Source organism: Gnatocerus cornutus, chromosome 1 (genome assembly GCF_029298725.1).
Source record: "Gnatocerus cornutus isolate USDA-ARS CGAHR chromosome 1, icGnaCorn1.1, whole genome shotgun sequence".
NCBI lineage: Eukaryota > Metazoa > Arthropoda > Insecta > Coleoptera > Tenebrionidae > Gnatocerus > Gnatocerus cornutus.
Window position 1 is genome coordinate 13,392,048 of NC_142233.1, and position 11,844 is coordinate 13,403,891.

At 27.0% G+C, this 11,844-nt stretch overlaps 1 protein-coding gene across 2 annotated transcripts; it reads right to left on the reverse strand.

Moving 5' to 3' along the window:
- Positions 1-458: 458 nt before the first annotated feature.
- LOC148180400 (uncharacterized) lies at positions 459-8,223 on the reverse strand. Of its 2 annotated transcripts, none has more exons than XM_088038405.1 (6): positions 8,077-8,223; positions 6,051-6,090; positions 5,846-5,982; positions 1,848-2,054; positions 1,554-1,790; positions 459-1,501 (listed from the first exon to the last, which is right to left on the reverse strand). In XM_088038405.1, exons 2-6 carry the CDS (start codon positions 6,054-6,056, stop codon positions 1,054-1,056), a joined length of 1,035 nt encoding a protein of 344 aa, XP_087894531.1. In that variant the 5' UTR covers positions 6,057-6,090; positions 8,077-8,223; the 3' UTR covers positions 459-1,053. The 2 variants fall into 2 exon arrangements, with proteins under 2 accessions (XP_087894531.1, XP_087894522.1); XM_088038396.1 differs by having other exon boundaries at positions 5,850-5,982; positions 8,077-8,219.
- Between the last annotated feature and the right edge of the window lie 3,621 nt (positions 8,224-11,844).

Genomic DNA, 11,844 nt, shown 5'->3' on the forward strand with positions numbered 1-11,844 from the left:
GCTTCTAAATTCTCTATTCATTTTCTTATGTTTTTCAATGGTTTTCAAATTGATCTTAGATTCTTTTTACAATTTCTACAGATTGTCTCCGTATTTTCTCAAAATGATCTACCTTGCATATGTGCAAACTTTTTTAAATTTCCTTAAAATTTTTGTTTTATAGATTTCCCTACGAATTTCTCTTTTACTTTCATATATTTTAAGATTTTTCCGAATGCTTAGATTTTTCTCTATTCTTCCATTCTCCAGAAAACGTTAGTTTTCTTTAATTCCTCTATTCTTTTGGATTTTTCTCGATATTTGATTCTCATAAAATTTTCAGGTTTTTCTAAATTGAGATATTTCAATAAATTTTTATTTTTTTTACATTTATTTAGATTTTCAAATTTATATTAGAATCTTTTATCAGAATAGGACTCACAGATTAATTTTTTTAAATGACTTTAAAATAAATAGTTATTTACATTGAAACAACTGTAAGTAGGATTAGGCAGCGGTAATTCAAGCAAAGAGAAAATAGACATTTTATACGAGTTTTATACTATACTTTTTTTACGATTGCACATCTTCGATTATTCTTCCAACAGAAATACTGTTTGTATGTATTTTGCACATTGCTCAGCGAAATATGCTCATTTGTAACTAGTTGCTATAGCAACGAGTGTGGAATAAAGAAGACGTGTTCAATGTACTTATTACACTTACAAATCGTAATAAATACTTTTGGAAAAGTTATAATATAAGAAAAGAATCAAAATTTTGTTAGTCTAGTTTAATTTTATCTACAGATTTTTATCTTAATTTACGTTGCCTATTGACACTCTTCATAAGCATAATAATTACATATTTTTGTACAATTATAATTGTCCTGAAAGACTTTCTAGTATTAAATATTTAAATACATTTATGTAAATTAATAATCCATTAAAACACAATAAATGGACTACTTAAAATCACGCACTCTGTATTGTATCTAAGTACAATTCTTGTATTGTTAAATTGATTGTTTCTCAATAGAAAGTGTCTTTTGTAACGCGAAGAATTTACAATTTTTCATAACTTTATTATCGATTTGCTACTCGTCAACATCTTCACATGAGAACTTGAATACCCAAATTGATAATACGCCAAAAATGGACAAACCTTCATCAGCCACAACGCAAGATGTTGGATATAATTGAAAAAATTCTTAACAATAGCAAACTGCATTGCCCATATGACTAAAAGTATGTAATTCAACAGCACGCTCTGAAAAAAGTTTATCTCTATCAAATATCTCCTCTCTTTAATATCATTTGATCGTTGTAATAATTTATATACGATATTTAAATAAATTTTCGCATTAAGAGTCGGATTCATGGACCACATTCCATCCGAAAGATAAGTCGCCATGTTAATGAAATCTTTATCTTTTTTTTCTATCTCTGGTTTAAGGAGTTCTTCAGCTAGTAAAGTACAAATCTGACTGGTTTCCTCCAGAGACTCCCTGCAGATGTTAAATCTACAAAAAAAATTGTGAATAGTGAAAATTGGTAGTGTGAATCGTATCGTACCTATTTTCAAGTCCGAGGACGTAACCTACGACTCTCCACAGGTGAACAAAGGCTTTGAGATCTTCCTCGTCCACATGGTGGAGGCCGATTTCTTTGCGTCGAATTATAGCGTATCCCATGAAGCCAAACTGGGTTACTGCCATGTCTTTCTGGGTGATTCGTCCCAATCCTTCTTTAAAGCAGCTCTTACTGACAAAGTTGTGCTTTTTTTTGACTTCTGACAGCGATTTCCACAGCCTAAAATTTTATAGTTTGATCAAACGAATAAACATTGAGTATTTTAATTAATTTTACGTGGAATCTGGAGTGAAGTCACTTTGGTACCAAATACACATGTGGAAGACTGTAGAAAGGTACCTCCTGTATGCCGCTAGTGGTGAACCAGATTTGTTGGTAAAAACCAACATGCGTACGACTGAAGGAATGGCCAGGACGGAGAGGAGACCCAAAAATTTGCTGTAGAGGAGGGCGAATATGTTGTCATTGAAGAATTTTTGGCCCCTGAAAAAAAAACAAAACGTTAGGTCAAATAAGAAAGAATGATCAAAAACTAAAAAAGAACAAAAATGGGATTGAAAAAAAATTGCGAAGATATAAGTGAAAGTAGAACAAAAATAAAAAAAGAAAAAAAAATTATGTGCATTCCACGTCGCCATTAAATGTTGGAAAACTGAAGAGAAAAAGAACAAAAAAATTAATGGAGGAAGTAGAAGACTTTCTTAACTAAAAGATCAAAAAAAGTTAAATTTTTATGAATACCTATAAGTACATAAAAATAAACCAGAACTGTATAAGAAGTTGGAAATAACAGAAGAAAAAAGATTTACAAAATTCAGCATGTTTCAAAATGATTTTTATCTAGTCGCCTATAATTTTACGTACAAATTTAAAAATGCCGCTTTACGAAGATAATCATAGGAACCTTGGTTACATAACCTCAAAATACTTTTCAAAAATTTATTAATCAGGTACTAATCTACGGCAACAGGATCTCTGAAGAGATAAAACTGGCTCTCCCTCTGCTTAGTTTTTCTGTTTGTTGTTTAAATTCTTTTCCTATTAGCTATTTTGACGTTTGACAAGTGACACTATTGACAGAAGTTCAAAGTTCAAACACAGTAAAATGTGAGCGGCACAAAATCATTTTGAAACACGGTGTAAAGAATTTTGATCTACAGGGTGATTTTTTTAAAACGGCAGGCGTTGTAGAATTTTTATTTATGAACCGATTTTAAAAATTTAAAATACAAATTAAATGGTTTTTAATTTACTATAAACTGATAATTTTAAAATTTTTCTAAATGTCTTAGTATCTTTTGGGCGATACTCAACTTTCTTATTTTAAATTGGAACCCATATTTTTTTTTTCATAATTTGGAAGATATTAATTTTCTTAATTCAGAAATGTGTAATATGTTCTACTTTTAACAAAAAATATTTTTAAAAAAATTATCAAAATTGAAAAAAAATAAGCAATAAAAGTTAATAAAATCTAAGTGCATGGCGTCAAATAGAAGAATGCCGTTATTGTAATATCAAAAAGCAGCAAATAACAGAAAGCATTGGCATTTTTTTTTTAAATTATTAATAACAAAAGACAATAATAATTACAAATCAGAAAAAACAACTACATAATTTAATTAAAATACTGTTGAAACGCCATCCCGTTTTTTTATTGCACAATTGACACCTACAAAAAACGCATTGTGCATTGTAAGGTGTAGCCCCATCTTGTTGAAAGAAAACTTGTTCTATCTGTTATTTGCTGCTTTTTGACATTACAATAACGATATTGTGTTATTTGACACCACGCACCTAGATTTTATTAACTTTTATTGCCTAAATTTTTTCATTTTTGATATTTTTTTTTTAAATATTTTTTGTAAAAGTAGAACATATTACACATTTCTGAATCAAGAAAATTAATATCTTCCAAATTATGAAAAAAAAAATATGGGTTCCAATTTAAAATAAGAAAGTTGAGTATCGCCCAAAAGATACTAAGACATTTAGAAAACTTTTAAAATCATCAGTTTATAGGAAATTAAAAACCAATTAAGTTGTTTTTTAAATTTTTGAAATCGGTTCATAAATAAAAATTCTACAACGCCTGCCGTTTTAAAAAAATCACCCTGTATAAATTTGAACATAAGTTTCAAAAATTGAGAATAACTAATATATATTATGTATTAGAATCTATTAGAATCGACAAGTTAGAATCACTACTTTTATTTAAGAAGTCTAAATGTCCAAGAGAATCTAAGAACAAATTTGAGCACCAAAAATATTTATAATTCTGGACAAACTAAAATAATACGGTATATTAAAAAACTGGTTTTATAAAATGAGTTTTTTTCAGCTATTCGTGTTTAAAGCGAATGCCAAAATAGCTTTGTTAAATCTACAAAGTGGGAAAACCATTTAAAAAATTAAAAAAATACAAAATATTGATTTTGACTCATTAACTCGTTACACCTCAAAAACTAGACACTAAAAATGTACTTAAGCAGTTGTGGATAGAAAAATAAAAATATGTATGCAGATTAAAAAAATCTAAGTAATCTAGAAGATTGTACGTAGCATAAATACAGCAAAAAGAAAAAAAAATACAAAATTTTGAATCGAATAAAAAAATTGCTCTGATTGAATAAATACAATACTGAAAAAACTCACTATTTTCTGCTAATAATGCGTTTGTAATGTTTTTATTTAACGAAAATTATTTTGGTTTAAAATGTAAAAATTTTTTGTATCAGAGAATTCAAAAATTTGGTATATTTTTGAATCTTAAATATTTACCTTCCTGTAAGTGATCTGTAAGTAAACTTTAAAAATTCGAAAATTTTCAAATACATGACAATTTTATAAATTTTAATTCAAAGAATTAAAAAAAATGTGTCTAGAGAACATACAAAATCTAAAAAAATCCAAAAAGGAGGTTTTCACAAAAGATTTAAAGTATCTAAAGAAATGAATTTAGACTGCAAATTTTAGTTTAAGTGATGTTAAAACTGTAATGAGAAAATCAAGGGACAATAAAAAAACTATTATGAAAAGAAAAATAAAAAAATACAGAAAGAAAAAAGTAAAAATCATAAAATTGATAACGTCTAAATGATATGAAATAACAATTAAACAAAAGTTTCGAGATTAATATAATCAAAGATTTCAGATTTTTAAATTTTAGGCAGTTAAGAAATGATCTTTTGTTAAAAGAGTGAAAAACGCAAATTTAGCAAATTGTTGTCAACATGCTAAACAAGCTTCAAGAAAAAACAACAAGTAGAATAACAGAGTTATAAATAAAAAAAGAAAAAAAAAGAAAATAATTTCTCGGTTTAATATAACTTGCTAATGTTGAATTAGTCGTATTTTATTTTGCAACTACTAAGAGGCTTTATAATTTTGCAAAATTGAAAAATTTTCTACAAAGCTAAGAAATGGTACTTTTAAAAGTTTAAGAAACTTGTTTTTTAGCACTTTTTGTCGTTTTATTAATACAGAATATCATTAACTAAAAATATGATGTCTAACGATGAAATTGTTATAAAAAGTTTATCTAAACAGAGTTTAATCGTTCATAAAAAAAAGCTTTTATCTTAGTTAAAAAGCACAAATTTCGTTTTGGTTTTCAATTTCGGGTTCAGGCAACATGATAGATTGCATGGGCGTCTTTTTTCATCATCCTGTATATACATGGCAAGTTTTCCCGAATATACAAGAATAAAAAAATGTGTAAAAAGCCAAAAGTGAACGAAAAAAAAATGAGAAGAGTAGAAAATGAAAACCAATGCAGACAAAAAAACATTAGAATGACGTTATTCTACTAAATAATTTTCTTCATTCTTAAACGACTTTTACTGACTTTTTTGAATAGAATGACTATTTCCAGCACGATTTGTAGTGTCAGAACAAACAGTCACTGTTTAAGAATGAAATTTGTATGCGAGCTTGGATGCTAGTAAAATTTTTTAAAAAGAATTTAAAATCAAAGCCGCACTTTAAAAAATAAGTTGCAGAGACCAATTCCAGCACTCGTGTCCCAATTTCGAACTCGTGCTGGAATATAAATCATTCTACAACTTGTTTTAAAATGTAAAGTAATAAGAAAATATAAAAATACAAGTGAACAAACTGCAAATATGCCATTCAAATAGATATTCACCTACTTACATTTAATGACACTAACTTATAGATTTAACTTTTGCAATCCCAAAGTAATTTATTTACAAAGATTTTACGACCGTACATATAATTTAACGCAAATTTTATATTATTTTATGTGAACATACCAACCTTCTGAATGTGTTTTCGTCATAAAATTCTGGCAAATTACTGGTATTTTCAAACGACGGCACCGTTTCATCACAAGAACATTTAGTTCCTTCCTCGAGGAGGCGTTGCACGAAGTCGTTGGCGCTAAATTTTTCTGGAAATTCAATTAGCAGAAGTAATAAAGTTGAAAATTAGTCAAACCCAAAAAAAAATAATTTTTACCTTCATGAACAGGGTCCGAGTCCATTATCCAGATTTAGAGCTGCAAGTAAAAATCATTTTATTTATAAAGTAGAATTGCCTCTTAATTCTGAAAAAATGGCGGAAAAAAGAAAGAAAAAATTCAGGTTTTGTAAATTTTCGAAGATTTTGAAGTTGTTGAAGGCCACAAATTTGTAGTTTTTTAATAAATCTCGCGTTTTTTAATCATTTTAATAAAAGATCATAAATCAAAATTACCTAGGCAGCATCTGTTAAAAACTTATTTTTTTAATATTTTAAATAAATTTGAAGACGTTTTCAGATAAATTTTGATAATGTTTTAGTCCTAAATAAAATTTTCGTAATTTATCTACCAAATTGTCCGGAAAAAAAATAAGAGAAAATGCAAAAATTGATTTTCAATGATATCAATGATTTTGATAAATAGCTTCATTTTGTGATAACTTTCCCAAAGATTGGCGAGTGTTTAATAGTTTCGATTATGTTTTCCAGAAAATTCCAACCCATTCTTTTTAAACCATGTAATTTCCGATTTCAAAAATTAAAAAACAAATTAAATGGTTTTCAATTTACTATAAACTGATAAATTTAGAATTTTTCTGAATGTCTTAGTATCTTTTGGGCGATATTCAACTTTCTTATTTTAAATTGGCACCCATATTTCTTTTTGCATAATTTGGAAAATATTAATTTTCTTGATTCAGAAATGTGTAATATGTTCTACTTTTAAAACAAAAAAATATTAAAATTGAGAAAAATAAGAAATAAAAGTTAATAAAATCTAAGTGCATGGTGTCAATTGTGCAATGAAAAAATCGGGATGGCGTTTCAACAGTATTTTAATTAAATTAAGTAAATGGTTTTTTTTATTTGTAATTATTATTGTCTTTTGTTATCAATAATTTCAAAAAAGATTGCCAATCCTTTCTGTTATTTGCAGCTTTTTGACATTACAATAACGGTTTGTTTTATTTGACAGTACGCACCTAGATTTTATTAACTTATATTGCCTACATTTTTTTGGCAATTTCTTTTAAAATTATTAATAACAAAAGACAATAACAATTACAAATCAGAAAAAACGTCTACCTAATTTAATTAAAATACTGTTGAAATGCCATTCCGTTTTGTTCTTTGCACAATTGACACTATGCACCTAGATTTTATTAACTTTTATTGCCTATTTTTTTCATTTTTGATATTTTTTTTTAAATATTTTTGTAAAAGTAGAACATACTACACATTTCTGAATCAAGAAAATTAATATCTTCCAAACTTTGAAAAAAAAATATAGGTGCCAATTTAAAATAAGAAAGTTGAATATCGCCCAAATAAAAATAAATAAATAAAAATGCTACAACGCCTGCCGTTTTTTAAAAATCACCCTGTATTAAGAACTCTTTATCTAAAATATATTATTCTGACCTGTGTTAGCATTAAAGTCACTTGAAAACTTAATAAGTGTCTAGAAATTACGATTTTTTTGAGTAATAACATTTATTTTTTAATAAAATTGTCAAAAAATTACAAAATTTTAATTTAATTTGTTTGTTATTTTGTAACTTCTAAGCGATAAGGGCTAACAATAGAAATCAGTCTGTTTAATGATGCACTACAATAAAAAATCTATATAATAATTCTTGAGTTAGATGCAAAATTGTATGAAAATCAATAAAAACGGCGTTTTTTGAAAACATCTTTTTTTTTTAAATATTATGAAAAGAACTAACCCTAGCAATGAGGTTTATAAGTCATTAAAATTTTATTAAATTGGCTTTTCAAAACAATTTTATAATTTTACCAATTTTCAAAAAAAAAACGGAAAGAAAATAAATTTTTGTACCGTAACACCTGAACGAATCATTTTTCGAAAATATCTCATAATCCGGACCTGATAAAGTAAAACGCACTCAATCAAGAAATCGTTTACATTTTTTTCTATACAATGTTTTTCCGAAATTCGTTGACTAGTGCAATTAGCGAACATAAAATTTTACTAAAAAAATTTTAGTTTAATTTTGCCTACCTTAAAATTGCAGCATCCAAAATTTCGAAAAAACAATTTATTTGTTTAAACAATAAACAAAACACCGCTGCACAATACACTCCACCGATTGAACCCGCGAACTGTAAAGTGATACTGTTAATTTACGCTGAGGATATGAGAGAATTGCGAAAGTAGGTTCCCTCTTGTATTTTGTTTTAAATTTGGAAAAAATGTGCACCTCCACCGTAATTAAATTCATTATTTTTCCCATTTTAAATATGCACGTCCATAAACTTAACGATTTTCTCCTCTTTTGGCATCCTGCAATAAACGCTCCACATGATCAATATGCAAGTATGCTCATATTGCATTATTGATTTTTCAGTGTTTACATGCTTAAGAACATTTTAAGAAAGTCGTTGTAAACCTACTTGTGCAGCGGCCAAAAAATCAATGATTTTATTTCGCTGGTTCTCGAAACGAGGCCAATTAAAAAAAATGTTTGGTTTTGGTTAAAAGAAATCGTATTTTCAGAAAATGAAAATTGCTCTTAGATGTGTTAACTGAATAAACCCTGGGAAGTGTCAATGAATTAGCACAAACATAAACAGACACTAGAGAAGTATTAACTAATTAGTAATTAGACATTTTGCGCAATGGCATTGAGATATAGAAAATGTGACAATCACTTGCTATAAGTGTGTTACAATTACATGTGAATGGCACTAAATTTATGCAATTATTGGAATTTAGAATGAAGTTTGTACTGTTAAAATAATCAAATCAGATCAGGTTTTGTTGACAGAGGTGTGTCAATATTTTTAAGCTATTAAGAAATGAAATGTTTACAAGTGAATAAAATCAACTAATGTGGTAAAAGCGGTGCTAGAATGATAAACAAAACTTTTCCTACTTAATAGATAATTTGGCTTCCAGTGAAATGTTGTTATCCAGCATAATCGTTATCGCATGAGAAAGGTCGTCCCAAATTAACTAGTTATAGGCTCATATTTTTACTTATTTATTATTATTATTTATATTATTGTTTGTTATTAATGTATCTAGGATGATAATGCCCGGAAGGCAATAAGGCACACGCCCGAAGCAGGCATTTTGCCCGATAGGCATTATCATACAACTCAATTAATAGTAATTATATACCAAAGGAGTGAAGACATGTTTTTGGCTCGAGCGTTATTATTTCCCGAGCTCCGAAGGATCGAGGGAGGAACATTAGAAAGCGGACGCCAGAAAAGTTGAGGTTTGTTTCCGTCGCCACTAAATATTTAGCGTAGTGTAGGCAACCCAAAATACACTTTTTAATCCACTTGTTGAAGAGAAATTTAATTTCACAGTGTGCAAGTAAACGACATGACATATTCTTAAACCGGTAGTGAAAAAACTTTATTTTTGCATTCTATGTAAAAATGCTTTTGATAACAAGAATTTACCCACAAAAAACTGTTTAAAAAGTGAAATTTTCAAGAAATCTCTAAAAAAATCTGTCAAACCCCTTTTTTTTAATTTTTGAAGAATGTGTGATTAATTATTTTTTAAACCATCTGTAATAAATCTACATAAAATCAAATCAGAAGAAATTTTGAAAAAAATAATAAAAATAGTTTCAAAAACAATTTGCAAAAAAAATATCTATTTTGTCTAAATTTTTGTAAATTAATGGTTTTACTACAAAAGATTAAATGTAAATACAACGTGCATAAATTTCCTTGTTGTAACACCAAAAAATGAAAGAATTATAGTGTTGAAAATTTTTGAAAAATGTTCTCTTAGTTTTCCAAAAAAAATTTCTAAAATTTCTGATACTTGGTGTAAATTCTTCTAAATTGGCGCTTGTAATAAGACTGTCAAAAGTAATTATTTCTGCAATTTTCATTAAAATTACATCAAGAATACTCAAATTACTGGGCCTTAAAAAATTGTGAATAGTTTTTTAGTTTCTAAAACGAAAATTTCAAAAAAATTATATATTTTGTCTAAATTTTTGTAAATCAGTAGTCTAACTATTATAAACAAAAGTTACAATGTGAAACAATTTCTTTCTTGTAACACCAAAAATAAAAAAGTTACAAAACGTTGAAAAAATTTGAAAAAGATTTTCTCAGTTCTCCAACAAATATTTCTAAAATTTCTGATTTTTACTATATATTTTTCTAAATTGACAGTCAAGAGTAATTTTTTCTACAACTTTTGTTAAAATTGCATTAAAAATAAAGAAACTACACAATTCTTAAAAATTCGTAAATCTTTTTTTCATGGCTAAAACAAAAATTTCGAAAAAATTATATATTATTGCTAAATGTTTGTAACTTGTAGGTCTTACTGGAATAAAAAAAGGCTAAAACGTGCATAAATTTTTTCGTTTTAACACAAAAAATGACGAAATTACAAGATGTTGAAAATTGTTTATGAATTTTTCGCTGTTCTTCAATTAAAAATTTCTAAAATTTTTGATTTTTAACGCATTTTTTTTAAATTGGCACTTTTAATAAGACAGTCAAGATTAACTATTTCTACAATTCTCGCTAAAATTGCATTAAGAATAAAGAAATTACAGGGCTTTAAAAAATCGTAAATCTGTTTATTTTGTGTCTGAAACAGTAAGTTCTAAAAAATATCTATTATGTCCAAATTTTTATAACTCACTAAAAAGGCAAAACATTTTTAGTTTAGAATTCGTTCTTAGATTTGAGTTGGTCGAAAACAAATTTTATGACTAAAAGTAGGTATATCAAATTTCTATGGTCACTATCTCGCTTATTTTTGGAGAAAACTTGAGTTGTAAGAGCTTATTTTACGCAGAATTTTACGCAGATTCCAAATCCGAGTTCAAAATCGATAGACGGCAACAAATAAGTGAGTTATAGCGGTTCAAAATTCAAAAAAGGAATTTTTGCTTGCAAAATTTTTATGGCTCAATATCTTCGAAACTATCAATCAAATATTTCAAACAGGTTCGTTAAAACATTCACATTTAAACTCTTTAAAGAATATGCAGAATTTATCTCTAAAAAGTTTACAGAAAAATTTCTAAAAGATTCTCAAAAAAATTTTTAACAAATCCACAGAAAATCTTCAAAGAATCTCTTATAGAAAACGCCCAAATGCTTCCAAAATCTTTAAAAAAATTATTATGAATACGAAAAAAGCTTCCTTTAAACATTTCTATAAACAAATCATAAAGAATTTCGGTTAGATTTCTTAATGTAAAAATTTGTCTTAAAAGACACTGTAGAATTAATATTTAATAAAATATTAAAATATTTTTAACAAATATGCAACAGAAGTCTACAGAAAATGTCTAAACAAAAAAAGAGGAAATCTTCACGGAAACATCCAAGAATCTCTAAATAAATCTCTAAAAAAATACTAATAAATATGTGGAAAGCTTTTCTGTACAATTCCTACAAAAAAATTTCTATAAAAAATTTTGTCATAAGAATATGTAAAAAAATATCTAAAACATATTCAAAAAATTTTCAGCAAATTTACCAAACAAATCTTTGCAGAATTTCTAAACGAGAGACAGGAAAAGTCTTCACAGAATCGATAAAGAATGCCCAAGAAATTTCTGAAAATCACGTGGAAAGCTTCCCTGGAACATTTGTATTGAAATCTTAAACAGAATTTCTCTTTAAATAATATTTTAAGATTTTTCAAAAAATGTGCTTACAAGAAATCACCAGAGAATCTTTGAGCAGAAAAAAGAAGACATTTCCACAAAAACGGTGACAAATCTTTAAAAATCAACATTTTTTTTTAATTTTACTTTAACAAATATTTAAAAGA

Coding starts and splice junctions, on each gene's coding strand:
- LOC148180400 (XM_088038396.1), bottom strand. CDS start 6,075: ATGGACTCGGACCCTGTTCATGAAG. Junction 2,055..5,849: donor GACGAAAACACATTCAGAAG/GTTGGTATGTTC, acceptor TTTTTTTTTCAG/GGGCCAAAAATTCTTCAATG. Junction 1,791..1,847: donor GACTTCACTCCAGATTCCAC/GTAAAATTAATT, acceptor ATAAAATTTTAG/GCTGTGGAAATCGCTGTCAG.